Source organism: Temnothorax longispinosus, chromosome 2 (assembly GCF_030848805.1).
Source record: "Temnothorax longispinosus isolate EJ_2023e chromosome 2, Tlon_JGU_v1, whole genome shotgun sequence".
NCBI classification, from domain to species: Eukaryota; Metazoa; Arthropoda; class Insecta; order Hymenoptera; family Formicidae; genus Temnothorax; species Temnothorax longispinosus.
The window spans coordinates 14,793,889-14,809,324 of NC_092359.1; the positions used below are offsets into that span (position 1 = coordinate 14,793,889).

Below are 15,436 nucleotides of genomic sequence, written 5' to 3' on the forward strand. Positions count from 1 at the left end.
TAGAAATGCGATTAAACTTGATTTTCCGGCATTTAATTAACAATCCACTGGAAAACTCGTTTCGCTGATATGCCACGCTGCAAAAACGTTTTTGCTATATTTATAAACACAGAATTAAAAATCGTCGTAAATACATAATTCGTCAGTTTCCTATACAAGACGCGCTACTGCAAAAAAATTAATAATTGCATAAATGCCGTAAATAATGCAGACTAATATGATTAATTCAGTAAAAAAATTTAGCAAATACTGCTTTTAAAATGTTTAACAAATCCTTATTTATATAAAATATAACAATTATTAAAGAATATATAATAATTTGTACACAAACACCTATTCATCCTTAAAAAATTGGGAGAGACGCATTTAGATGCATTATCGACACATTTCTTTATTTTTTAAGGCAATACTGCACGTTTCGTTTTTCACAGTGCACTATCGTGCAAATAAATTTGAAGAGATATTTTCTATAGTGTCCTGGAATAATTTTCCTGCCGAGAAAGCAAACTTGCAGTTTACAGTTGCGGACTAATGTGGTTCAGATATGTGGGAATGAATAATGTTCACTGCACACCTTCGCCTGTGTGACATCGACGAGTTTACTACTGTGTATGTTATCGCCGCGGCGAAGCTAAAACTGCCACTGCTGCATCTGCTTAAAAATTTCTCTTTGCAATGTGATATATTGCGCGATCACACGCAATGGAAAGATTAAAAAGGCAATGTGACAACAATATTGCCGTCTGTGTACTATCTATACATAACTTATTTATTCAAACAAACTGCGGGTTTGGATTATAAATTTTGAAAATGAATAGAATCCAAAAGAGAAATACGTTGTTCGCCTATACGTTATTTTTTCTCGTAACTATGGCATGAATAATACTGAAAAAATCAACTGCGGATGTCATCATATATGCTAGATATATTCTTCATATTACCTAACGTTTGTGTTCTCGGTAGTTTCAATATCTGCATCGAATCTCAGTAGGCGCCGAAACATCTTGATATCATCACACGTATTAAAAAACGAGAGCTCGAAACTCGTGTATAGATGCCTGTTAAATTTCTCATTTTATGCGTCAAGGAATCTCTGCCGTAAATCGCGGCTTATCGAGTTTAGCCTTCGACGTAGAAACGCATTTATTCAGGTCGACGCGAGTGCTCGCTCGCCGAGCGAGATGGGCGAAACCATGTAGAAACTTTCCTTCTGCTCGGCGCGGTTGATGATATTTCCGGAACCGAGAAACTAGCTTGGCATTATCGTCCTGCCGGCAGACAGAATGTGGAAACTTCGATCACGTTGCGAGACAGCGCAATTTTTGAGGCGCGCGAGCGCTCAATGTGTTAACACGTCCGACGAAACATTCGTCCGGTTGCTCCGTTTTAACATGTTCGCGACGAACGTATTTAGCAGTTTCGGTAATAACAACCTACGACGGATGCGAACGTTGTATTTGTTCGAACGTAACTTCACGGGTGGCGCTTTAATTATGGAGATTATTACCTGCTAGCCGAGCACTCGCCAAAATTTATGAGATTAACGTACATTCGCCAAATTAGCTGATGTAGCTCATCATCTGCCGGACAATTTAAAGTTTGCGAGATGATGGGTTGCGTTGTATCGATTAACGTTGTGTGGACAAACAATTTCTAATTATACACTGACAATAAGTAAAGAGATTTAAAAGAATAAATTTAATATAAACTCTGCGAGAGGAGAAAAAGAAATAAAATTTCCAGTTAGATGAAATAAAATCACTGGAAGTATTAGAATATTTAGATGGTAATCTTTTCCTTTTTATTCTATAAATTCTATAAATTATTACCATCCAATTCTTTCTTATATGCGTGAAAGCGTGTAGAATTATTTAACCAAAATTCAAGTAATTTCTAGGGTCAAAAAAGGAAAATAAAATATAAAAATTAAATTGTCTTTAAAAAAAATAAATATTGTACATTGTTAAATTCATAGGGTAAAATTATACTCAATTTGAGTAATTTTTAACCATTCCTATAGATCGCCATGCACTGCTCCTACTCAATACGTATAGTTAATTTAACTAAAACAATGTTAATTTCACTAAACAATGGAGTTAAAATAATACTATTCAGTTTTAAAGTAATAAGTTTTGATGCACATGGTAGTTAAAAATAACAAAATGTTATCTAACTCAAGGTATTGATTTAAATCTCATCCTTTAACATTTAACAGTGTACAATTTATAAGATCTTAAGTAAACGCAAAAATTTCTTGCAAAATAAATTGCAGTATAAATCGCAATAGAGTGTCTTAATGAAACAAGATATAAAGTTTCGTTATTGCATTTATCCAATTTTATTCATTGAAATAACTGGATTTATCAAATTATCACTCTTATTTAGAGATTTCATTTAGTTTAAATATCAAACGACATTTGCAGATCGGTAGAGCGAAAGTACTTTCAAATGCGTACTGCATTAACAAACAGCTAGTAGGTTCTCTCGCCGAACCCTCTTATCCTATTGTTTGCACAAGCGAGGGTGCGTACGCGAAATGGAAAGCTCCGGAAAAGTGATCGCGGAAAGATGCTCGGTCTCGCACGTGGCTCTCATTGTTTTCCTTCGCGTTATATATATCTGCCGCGGTGTCCCCCGTGAAAATTCAGCGAGCGTGGAATCGTGGTACGTCAAAGTGTACGCCCGCTTCTGTCGACAACGTCGACGATTACTCATGCAATATTGCCTGAGAACGGTAACCGCGCTTTTAAAAGTGAAATGAAAGCGCGGCACCTATTTGACAGGAAGCTCGATTTACGGGCGAAATCACTGAACTATTTTATCGCAAAACGTAAAAATAATCTGCAAAATTATTTATATCTCGTCGGTATCTCATCCATTAAAGAAATGTTGGAGACTCGCGAAATCGCGCGAAAGTATTTTAGCGAGACGTATGATAGGAATATTTCATTGAAGCTCATAAAATAGCAAGCTCATAAAGTGTATGCGGAGAAAGCGGTTATCTTACCAGTTAAACGCAATATAAAGGCAGTTTATCTTTACGTCTAATTCTCAAGGCATCGAGAACACCGAGTCTTTAATATCAAATCTTTGAAGCAAATTTTTAACATCAAGTCTTTAATTAAAGAATTTCAAAGAAAGAAACATGAAAGAAGTGTGCGACGAGTTCGTGCACTTTCCCCAATCTAAAACAACATAATTTAAGATCGTTCGAAGAGACAAATCCTTTTTAAATTATTTAAAAAAAAGTATAGATCTATTTTACACGATGCTCGTGGCGCATTAATAGTTTGTTTAGTATGATAGAAAATAATGAAGATAGGATGTAATATTAATTATTTTATATTTTATTTTATATTTTTCCGCGGAGGAATTGTGTTTCCCCTTTAAGCGCAGAAGAAGCGTAACAAGCAGCAATGCAGAGACATTTATATTACCTTTTGGCAGAAATCCAGCGTGTATTAGCCTCGCTTCCATGAGCAGAGAGGGTAGGAGGAAGCACATGGCCGTGCAGAGATGCACGAAGGCCGCCGTAGGACCACCATGTCTCCATAAATTATTCACTAGACCTAAAAAAGAGTAGTTATCACCCTGCTCAGCGTCTTTTCCGAAGTTATACATTGTAATTAGGATCAATCAATCATCTTTAAAACGTAAAACAGATGTTAGTTTTATCTTATTCGGTTTTCTTTGCGAAGTTATTTAAATAAATAAATTACTCTTTAATTGCGTCAATTGATTGATACAACAGACACGATAAACTGTAATTTATGCGCAGTAGCGTAAACAAAAATTTCTTAAAACTTTCGAATAGATAAAAATTCGCATAGAACCTATTTAGTTTTGAACAAATCTATTAGACTTAGTTTGTTCATCTCTGTTTCAAACTTTCAATCTAATAATATATTAAATGTCCGACAAGGAAACCCACGGAAGTGTCTCTCTCCGATTTTGATGAGCTTTTAGTATGTCGTTCTCTAGATGAAAATAAGGGATATGTATTTTTTTTATCCGTGCCTATATATACGTGTGTTTAATGGGCGAAACACCCCTTTCTATACTAAAAGCTTATCAAAATCAGAAAGAAACACCTTCGTGAATTTCCTTGTAAGATAATGGTATTGATTTCCGTTTCTTTAAATTTTATTTTCAATATTTTCAATATTTATGTGTTATAATTACACAAAATAAAAATATATCTAGTTATATAAATATGTAAAATACTAAATTGGTTAAAAAATATATATAAATAATTATAAAACACGATATCGATAGTATATAGTAATTAAACACAAAAGTTCTGTACTCTATCAACATTTTCATATTTATGAAGATGAATATAGGTGGCTATTGATTTTATGTCTTAAAAATAGATCACTTGACTATAATTACAAGTTCTACAATATTTATCACGTGTTTTTTTTTATATATATACTCTTGAAGCTCTGAAATTATGGTCTACTTACTGTTATCGGGATTATTAGTGAGAAGCGAAGAAGGCAGGTCGCGCGAACAAGCGCTCAAATGTCGGCCTAGTTTTATTCCGTCGTTCGCGAGATTGCCGAGCTTCAAGAACGCCGCACCAAGTAGCACCGGAAGTAGAACGACTCCGGTACCGGCTAGCACCAGGCAGGCGTACAGTTCGATTTTAGGAGGTGGTGCGTCCGCTGGCCATGGTAGTGACAGGTAAGCTAAAGAAATGATACAAAAAGCGTAATTAAAAAATTATATGCTACGATATATTTAGGAAGAAGCACGTGAGTCGGTATTGACGTATTAAAAGACAAATTAGCCTCTTGATTTAAAATCTTGATTTTTTTCTATATTAATTACGAAAACTGTATCAACTTACTGTAAATTGTTTTCGTGAAAAAACCCCGACTGGAAATTAAACTAGGGTCCAAATAAGAACCATATAATATTTGTCTGATTTAGTTGTCAGGAACTGATACTATTGCCTTATCGGTACCTAAGTAATCGTGTAACGCAGTTTTTCTATAAAGTCCTTATAAGTTATCACAATCAGGCCCTTGTAAAATTATATCAGGTCCTCATAAGGGAAATATATAAAGTATGACGCGCATATTCACCCGACATGAAAAAAAAATTATTTATTTTGAAATTTTATCACTATTGTTTAACTAAATTTGTTTCTTAAGATGTTATGTACATAACATTATATTAACTTCTATTTTAAATCTAGTTACAATAAGAAAAGTTTTTTTTTTTCGAAGCGCCAAGTGGAGATAATCTCTAGAACGATTGAATCGGTTTCTTGATATCACAAGTAATTAAATAAAAAGGGATAATAGAGAAAAGGAAAATCATTCGTTACTCCTAAATTTATGGCTGATTAAAGAATTATCAGGAAGCAACGTTAATATCCTATTAATTTAGGTTCATTCGTTTACGATTTCTTGGATCTACAATCTACTTAACTAACAATTCTCTGATTTTCTGTTATCTCATCGAGATGAGCGAGATAAGATCTCTTCTCGATTCGGAAAACGATAGAGGGAGCACGAAAAATTTCGCTGGCATTTCCGTCTCTACCGTGTGTCTCTTATGTAACGACCTACAGTAACGAAAGCCTCGTACCAGCTGCCAAGAAAAGAAATTTACGCAAAACCGCCGTCGGAAACAGCCGGAAAATAAGGAAAGGCAGCGAACCATTCGAGACCTCGTCCAGAAGTTTTACTGATTAAATTAACAAAACGAAAGAGGAGGAGAAACTCTTCGAAGTGGCTAATATAATTTCATAATTGTTACATTGTTCGTTTTATTTCATAAAGTATTAATTAAAGTTATAAATCGAATAATTCTGCAGATATGAAAGTAGTACATCGTTGTTGTCGATGTAATTTCGTATTGATATAAAAAAAAAGGGATCGAAAGCATTACGAAGATTCCATCTAAGGTACAGTACACATTGGCGAGAGATTACCATCATCTATCTGCTATCAGATTCGATTCAGTTGTGCGTGACAGTAAATAGGTAATTTATTTGGAAACGAAATCACTGGTCCAATAAAAGAAGATTTTCGGATAATCCGATGTTGTTAACGTAATCGATCCCGTAGAGAGGCGTATTTTAGCGGGATAAAACGGGAGTAAAGCTATATCTTACCGGCGAATCGTCTGGCGTATCTCATTGCTATGTACGCCTGAAAAGCGACAGCCAGGATGCCGTACCAGACGGACCAGAGGCTGTTCACATGGCCGCGTATACACGATTCTTTCCTCGTAGATTTTCGTGCCCTCTTCGACTTGCCCGTGCTCGTGGTAACGCCACCGGAGCTTATGCTCGACACTACCGGCAGCGGCTTCAACGGCTTTTTACACTTGGCCTGGTTCACATCGTTATTGTTTTCGTATCCCATTAAGCTCCCAGTCATCGACATTTTGTCCTGAAACATACAATTGAGAGCCGTGCACTTAATGTAATTTAATACAAATATTGTACATCAATATTTAATTTACAGGATTCTTTTCATCATAATTGGATTTTTTATAGCAAAAACTTGATGATGTTCTTTTAACGATGTCAAATATCCTTGGTAAATGAATTTTAATTTAAAATTTTGTTAAAAAGATTTACATAATATTAAATAAAGAATTTATAAGTTTTCTGAGACTTATACTACGTTTACGCGAGCGTTACTTCTGTAGTAACTTACGATATATCACTCGTTTATGCGGAGTAAATTATCGTAAGTTACTACAAAATTTAATTAAATACATAAAACAAAAATTTTTAATATTTTATAAAACTAGGATTACAGTATTCTGAATATAAGCAGCTCAAATAATGTTCTTCTTCGTAGAGTAGTGATATCCTTGCTATCTTAACTGCGATTAACTGTTTGATAATATTTTCATGATTTATCGGTTCAATCAAATCCCTTGCATCTATTTCAATCGTTTCTTAATCTTCATTAATTATCCGAACGGTGACGCTTTTTTATCTTACGAACGATCCGAGTTATTTCCATTTTGCTCGACTACGCGGGAGTTTCAATGCGTTCCAACGGTTTATCTCTTGTGCGCCATTGAGCCTCCTGGGAGACTCTTTTCTCCGGTTGTATCTTTCCCGGCTGCCTTCCTCGCTGAAAAGAGTGCACGATTCGCTTCATTCGCGCTTCTTCCTCTTTCCCCAGTATTTCACAGTCATGCCGTGCGGAAGCGAGGAAAGCTCGCGGATGTGGTTATGTTAAAATATTAGGATGGCGCAAAGCTTTGTGTTTCTCATTTTTAAATATTAAAAAGAGCCTGACGTATGAAACTGAATTTAAAATAATTCTTCTTGTATACCATATATTCTCTGTATATAAATTTCCCAGTATTGTCTACATATAGAACGTTATAAAAGGTTACGTATTAAAATTTTCAAGGCAATTTTTGTCTTTTAAAAACAATCTTGATAAATTTTATAAATATAAGTGAATTACTCTATCGATTTCGTCTCCCATAAGAAAACTTAATTAAAAAATTATAATTTGCAATGATTCTTTAATTGGGCAATTAAGAAGTCGTGTTTCATCGTCTAATATTTTTACTATTAAGTTATCGGTTTTAATTAAGTGGATCACGCTGCATTTGTAAAATGAGGTGCCATTTGTCTCGTCAGAACGTCAGAGGTCAGAGTAATTAAAATATAAATGCGCGCAGTTTCCAGTTTAGGACTTTAGTCGAGGAGAGCATTGGGCATACCTATACCTGTTCGGTTACGAGAGGCCGGCCGGTTTTCAGCCCCTCGCGCTTGACTTCTCCGAGTCTGGGGGTTGTAAAGTGCAAAGTTTTATGATCGTTTTCGTTGGATTCGTTCCGCGATAAAATTTCAAGGGGGGCACGACGAGAGACGGTGCGTGCGAAGAAGCACGTGCGTGACCGTATCAGAGACCTGAGGCGTGTACTCGCCTTCCTGTTTCACGATCTGAAAATTTATAGTCCCCCCGCGTACAACCAGCCACGAAATCCCCGTTCCACGATGGCAGACCTTTCCTTCTGCTTCTTCTTTCCCTCGAAAGCATATTCGATATCTGCGCGGCTCCTAATGATCATGGTTATTAAATCAAGTAGAGATGCGACAATTAGGCTGACGTACAAATAATACGAAATAATTTTAAAGCGCGTTGTACTTGTAGTAATTTGTCCAATCGACGTACAATGATAAAATCGTAATGAATATCGTATAAAAGAGATATTTTTGGAGAGACTTTGTGAATAATTGTAGCGTGACTGTAAGTCTAAACGATGAACATTGCTATTTGTAGTACGGCGACCCATATATAAATGTATATAACGTAGCGTAGAAATTCCATGCTTCTCCCCTGCTCGTTCAGTCGCTCTTATGGAAAGTGGAAATATTAATTAGCACCCAAACGAATCCACATTATACACTAGCATCAAAAGAAATGCCTGAAAAGCTGAGTTTTATACAGACTATTTACAAACAGGAATTCACAAGAGTGCGTCTCAATAAAATAATCGATAAGATTTTCTTATAAAACAGTATCGTGAAATTAACTTAAAAGAGCTCACTTTAGGAAGGAGCTTTAATTAACTTTTATTACACATTATTCCATAACTTACAGTTCATTAAATAAAAAAGACTTTGGTAAATGAATTAATATCTTGCAGAGTAAATTTTTCGTATTTTTAATAAATATAGAAGTAAAACAAAAGCAAAAACCTGTCTTTAATATAATTTTTTTCTTCAGACAATATGTCCTACGTTTTCATATAAATACATGTTTAATACGCAGTTTTATAGAAAAGTACAAAGAATAACACGATTATTAGAACAACTTATCGGAAAATTGTATTATAATTGCACATAAAATATGTATCATCGAATTAATGAGGATAGTTAGGGAACTTTACGAATGTTCTCCATTTTAAATATTCAGTAAAATATTGGCTCTTCAACTTCTGCGGTATTATCAAAGTGATAGAAGCCACTTAAAATTAGCTTTTATGCCTGAAGGATTATACTTGAAAGTCGCTTAGCAGATTTAGAAAATATTCCGGCTAAGTCCACTGAATCGTCGTGGAAGCGTAAAATCCTCGAGCACTCGGTTAAAACTTTCGTTCAAGCAAGGAGCCAAGTCGGATCAACGATAAAAAATCTGCATTTTACTTATAAGCCATACTTGTAATTGCATATCATATGTGAATACTCCGGGAAAAGTTACGCTTTAGCGCCTCTTTCGCGAATTTGCTATATTTAATGTATTTAGCGCGTCTCTCGATAAATGCTGATAAACTAATTAGAGTATAACATGTATTTTCGTAAAAAGATCAAAAAGTTGTGATAAATTAAAATTTTCGAATCATGATTAAAAAAACACAATTTTTTAACTTTATATTTACAACAACCATAATGACAAACAAGCTCTAAATATTTTTCTGCAATGCTTTAGTTTTAGTATATGTAAGAAATATTGCTTTTATTAAAGAGATCCAAAAAATATATAAATTTTATTTTTTTGCAATTTGGCAATAGATCAATTTGTTATGACAAAAAAACACATACACAAAACACACACACACACACACACACGCGGTGGGGGAATTGAGAACGGCGGGTAATTGGGAACAGCTAGATAAGTAATACATCCCCCCGCACTACACCGTCCCGAACCTATTCAACGGCTGCATGCAGCGCCACTCATTGCGTACGCGACAGTGAGAGTGAAAGGACGCACGCGTGCTGTCACGAAGTCGAACAATTTTTTTTGTATTTTTGATATAATTTTTGTCGTCTGTTATAATAGATGTAAATATCATATTTTTGAGTTCAAAGACACCATATTTTGTTACTATCATGCACGCACTATCTGTTTTTAAATCCCACGTAAATTGAAGTTAACCAAAAGTGCTGTTGAGAATGGCGGCTATTTTGATGTATATTGACTACTTCGGGCAATTGGGAACGGCGTCAGGTGGGTAATTGGGAACGTTCCCAATTACCCCTTGCGTTCTTAATTACCCATAGTGCTGCTGGTTGATTGTGTAAAAATGTTTAAACTTTACAAATTGTTTCAGATGCCTCGAAATTACGTACGAAAGACTGAACCAAAATACCAAATTGAAAATCTTCGCCATGCAATCGAAGATGTTAAAAATAAAAAGCTCACATTGGGCCAAGCTGCTACCAAATACTCAGTACCAAAAACAACATTATTTAAGCAACTAAAACAAAACGAATTGAAGACACCAAAAAAAGGTCGGCACGCGGTATTTAATAAAGAACAAGAGGACCAACTAGAAAAATACATACTTGATTGCTGCAAGTCTTTTTATGGCATAACACCAAATTCATTACGTAGACTTGCTTTTCGATTTGCTGAAGCTAACAAACTGCAACACAATTTTAACAAAGAAACCCAGCTGGCAGGCAAAGACTGGTACTATATGGCTTTATATCTCGACATCCTTCCATCAGCTTACGGATTCCAGAAGCTACTTCACGTAATAGAATAACAGCAAAGTATCAATCTCCACCGAAAGAAAATTGGATAGTGCGCCGTTTGCCAACTCTGGGCACATGAACAATGTAGTTCCGGTGAGACTAGTAAAGGTTATGTGTGTGATATATGTCGTGATTAACCGTCGTTCCTAATTACCCCATACCGTTCCCATTTCCCCCGCGGGATGATCTCAATTACCCCTTAGGATATCGGGTAAATAGAAACGGCAATGTTTTTTGTTTTTGTTTATATTTTTATTAAAACGTAAATTTTTAAGAATTTTTTTATGACTACTAAGTACATAGATAACCAAAGTTTATGTAGCAATAAAAGTTGATTTAGTTTATAACTTTTCTCTATTATTTTTGAGCGTTAGAAGTTTAGTGTTCTTAATTCCCCCACCCTCCCCTATATGTATTTTGTAACAAGTTGATCTATTGCTAAATATGTGTATACATGTGTGTATATAAACATATAATTTTTTTTATTTATTTCCTTTTACTTATTTTATTGTGTCTTTTATATATTTATACCCTTCGTATAGGTGAGTCTCACAGAATCCAATTACAGCGTGTCGACTTACTACTCAACTTCGCAGAGAAAACTTCACTTAAAAACTTTTTTATCAAAAGATTTAGCCGATCGGTCGATGGTGCAGATAATTTAGATTCTCTTAAAGCATGAAACCGATATTTAAGTCACCAGAACTTACCAGAATTCTATCGAGTCCTCTAAAGTCTCGAGTACGCTTCTCCGCTATAACCAACTCGAAGATGTAGCATCTTTGGCGGTGGCAGTGCCTGAAACATATTAACAAGACGACATTTAGAAAATTTCATTAATAAGATGACATTTCATTAAAATAATATGACGGTACAGAGAAATGTCATAGAATATGATAAAAATATTATAATGCATCAAGACTTTTAAGAGACTTTAAAGATTAATAAAGGATTGGGGCTTGAAACTTGTGAGAGAACAATTTATCGAGATCATTGTGCACGATCTCTCGTCTACATGTTCATACTGACATCTATATTTACACGTATGCGCGCATATTAATTCTCGTACTATATATTTACATTGTAAGTACCTATACATAGACGAGTTGTGGCTTCATTAATCAGATTGTCTTCGCGATGTTGTTTGCATGGGATTAGCTAATGTTTGCCGGTTGGTCCTGTTTATCCTGGAGCAAGAATGCTCGAGGAGAACCAACGTAATTCGTGCAAATCCTTTGTTGATCAATAAAATTTGGTGCTTACATAAGCTGGATAATGAGCTTGTGCCCGCTCGGACAGGCTGCGTTAATTACGCTCCATACGCCCGCATTTATGGCTACGCAAGACTTACATCATTCATAATTCGCATTCGCTTTTATTGCGCCCCAAATGAGTTGCTTTGTGCACATATCACGACGCGCGTTACCGTAAATGCGTCTTAAACTTCGCCGCATGGAAAGCGTAGCGTAGATGTTAACGTATTGTATATATGTATATATTGAGCCCTGTCTGATATATACAAAGAGTAATTGACCATATAAAACCTCTTTAATCCTTTCGTAGATTACTGTTACAAACACAGGAAAGGACTAATATTTCCCGCTTCTTTCTATAAAATTCTATAAAATGTGCAAGTCGATCATTTTCGATTTTCTTTCTTCTCACAACAAAATTAATCTCTAAAATTTATAAATAATGTCCAAGATTATTTTTCATTACTTTAAAAGGGAAGAATATCATACCGAGGATATTAAAATTATTCTCCATTATAACTATAATTATTAGAATGCTTGGTCTTTCAAATTACCTAGCACTTGACGAGTACTTTGGTTTTATTATTATGATTCAAAACTGGAACGACTTTATTTCTCTCTCTTTCTATTCCTTTTCTTTCTTTTCGATGGTTGTACGATCGATTTCACAAAGAAAGAAAGATAACATAGTGCCATTAGTCTGATTACAGTTTCGTATTACGCGGTCTGAACACCACCTGAGCTTTTCTAGGATGGCGTTTGGTCATTGTACGCTCCGGTAACTTGGGCCGAGAAAGGTAAGCTCGTATAACTAGTATAAGAAGGCAAAACCACAAGTTCATTAATTTTATCCCTAAAGGCAAACCTCGAGCCACACAAAGCACGCCCGCGCATTTAACACGGTGCACAATACGAATAAATATACCGGAGGAGTGAACGAGCTTTGAAGATACATTATGCAATAACAATTCTGTTCGGGAACAGTAGGAATAATTTTTAATACGTTTTGAACAAGGAAAGAGTTTCATATTGCGTTAATTAATTAAATCAATCAAACCTGCGTCAAATTAATTTCATAAAATATTACAATGGCATTTAGCACAAGTTCGTTATTATGCCGATACAATAAAAGTTGAAGCTGTATTATATGTAATTCGTGAAACTGTGAAAGTATGAAAAGAGCTAATCCGTCTCATTAGTTAATTAGTTATTTCATAATTATTATAATTATTGTTATTACAATTCCGCTGTGGATATTATAATAAAATTGTATTGATAATCATAAATTATCTATATCCTGTAAATATATACAGTATACACATCATATGGTGGTATGTTCTAATCTTACATATGTTCTACTTATACATATATCGACCAATTCTTCCCATTTTCACACTGAGAAAAAAAATTTGTTAATCCCAAAAAGTATTTAGTCCGATACGAGTAATTAAACACGTTAGTTAGTTTAACTAAACATTAGTTGTTTTAACAATTATCAAGTTACACTAAAAAAGGTATAATGCATTCATGTCAACCTTTAAAATTTTTTAATCAAGAATTAATTAATTCAACTAATGTTTAGTTAACTAAAATGTTTAGTTGCTCGTATCGGACTAAATATTTTTTAGAATTAACAAATTTTTTTTTTCAGTGCATTAATACTAACGAAATATTAATTTCTGCCTCTTCTAACATATTCCTTAGAAAAAGTAAATTAAATTAATAGATTGTGGTATTAACGGATTCTCTGCTCATTTTGGAGTTCGATAACGTTAATGTTTTCCTTAAAATAAAATGGAATAACAAATAAAATAAAACAAAATTACATTTTTAAATCTTAATATATAAAAATAATATAATTATTACAGTTTTACATAACAGTTTTAATTAAATGACGATTTTTCAGGTGCAGATTTTGGACGGATTCGCTGTTCATGTAATTTATTTATTTTAATAATATTAACATAATTAATTAAATAAATAAGAAATATTAAAACACTAATGCAATTATACGTATATTAATTGATTTAAAATATTTATTACTAGAGTAGAGGCCCAACATAATCAACAACAATCCATCAAAAAGTGAAACAAGAGTAAAAATATTATCCAATGAGTATAACAACAGTAGCGACAATCGATTCGCAATATTTATTAATCATGCATGGAAATTATCGTGGCTTTTCAAATCGTAGCCTCCGTGAAATTCTTGCGTATCGCAAGTCCGAACGCGCCGGTAATTACATCACTCGTAATAAATCAGGCCGCGCACCGCTTGGCATTAATTATCCGTCACCGTGTAATTGAACGGTGCAGCACGCAAAGTGGCAAAAACTTTCTTCCACGGCGAGAAGAATGAAGAATGCCTACTCCAATAAAATGTTTGCACGACCCTGATTTATCATCCGTGGCTGTCACGAAACACGTTGCAAATAAGTATAATATATACCTACTCGACAATACTCGTACGGATCTGACAAAAGTCAAAATAGAAAAAAAAGGAGAAAGTTTTACCGAGGAAATTATAGCGCAATAGATCTCGAGAAACTGTACTTATTTGTCTTTATGTAAATCATATAATTTTGCACACGTCAAAGGCGTTAGGTATCTTTCAACGAAAAAACATTCTTAATTGATATCTTATTAGAAAATAATTTTTTACAGAGATTAAATTATTGTGAAGATTTCTATAGAGAGTCTTTTTATAAAAAAACAACACTCTTGATATCTTTCTCTCACTGTTTCTTTTCCTTTTTATCGTTTTAATGCTAGTATATATATTCAGTTAGATATTAAATTTGACTATCAGATATAACTATAAATGTAAGTTAAGTTTTACGTTTATTAGTATTCATAATGATTATTGGCGTCAGTGAATTCAATCATTCGTGCAACAAACAAAGAGGTAGTTTTTGTTTATAATGCCAATCAACCTACACATTTGTCATTGTCCAATGAATCGTGTTCAATTAACAGTCGCTCGTAATGTAACTATTCAGAAACACTCGTTCTCTCGAATTTCATGAAATCGTGGTATGAAACATTAAATCCTCCATAAGTAACTTTAAAATGCATATTGCAATTGCTACGAAAATCGGTGATTGTCACGACGAAAATTGCAATATTTGATTATAATACCGAGCTAATTCGGCAAATAAAGTTTATTTACTGTTTGTAAGTTTGAAACCCCGCACAGAACTCAAAAGTTTGACTCGTAGCGCGTAGTGCAGTCTGCTGTAAATAGAGTTTAATACTGATAAAATAATCTCGCGGAGATAAGTTGTCGGGTACGACACTATAAACAGCAAAGTGCTACGTTTCCGAGTTAGCACAAAAAATTGCAAGAAAATTATTCATCATGCATTTTTTGCATACAACTGGCTGATGTTTCTCGGCAACGTTGTTAATATAAAAATGTAAAAAACGCAATTAATATAATTAACAAATAATGGCAATTTTCGCATGTAATAATAATATAACAATTAATAAATAATAATTTGGTGCCGAGCTTAACGAACAGCGTCACTCGTATCCTGGATGAAATATTGTGCACAAGATATACTCGGGAAACCCTATTATTTCGCTAGAAAGACAAGATTTGAAGATGTAAGGTCGAGATGGATTTCGGACTTCGCCATTTTGCCGAGTTTGTGGATTTCTTCCAGAAACTACCGTCTTCCCTCTGTTCGTGTCTCTTCTTTCGAAAATC

At 34.3% G+C, this 15,436-nt stretch overlaps 1 protein-coding gene across 5 annotated transcripts in view; it reads right to left on the reverse strand.

Moving 5' to 3' along the window:
* Tinc (transmembrane protein tincar) overlaps nucleotides 1-15,436 on the reverse strand; it is a 124,517-nt gene that overhangs the window by 26,560 nt on the left and 82,521 nt on the right. For all 5 annotated transcript variants that reach the window (XM_071797850.1, XM_071797852.1, XM_071797848.1 and 2 more), the window contains 4 exons: nucleotides 11,185-11,272; nucleotides 6,128-6,407; nucleotides 4,467-4,691; nucleotides 3,438-3,569 (listed from right to left, as the gene is read on the reverse strand). In XM_071797850.1, coding sequence (XP_071653951.1) covers nucleotides 3,438-3,569; nucleotides 4,467-4,691; nucleotides 6,128-6,401 — 631 coding nt within the window. In that variant the 5' untranslated portion in view covers nucleotides 6,402-6,407; nucleotides 11,185-11,272. The remainder of the gene's footprint in view (nucleotides 1-3,437; nucleotides 3,570-4,466; nucleotides 4,692-6,127; nucleotides 6,408-11,184; nucleotides 11,273-15,436) is intronic.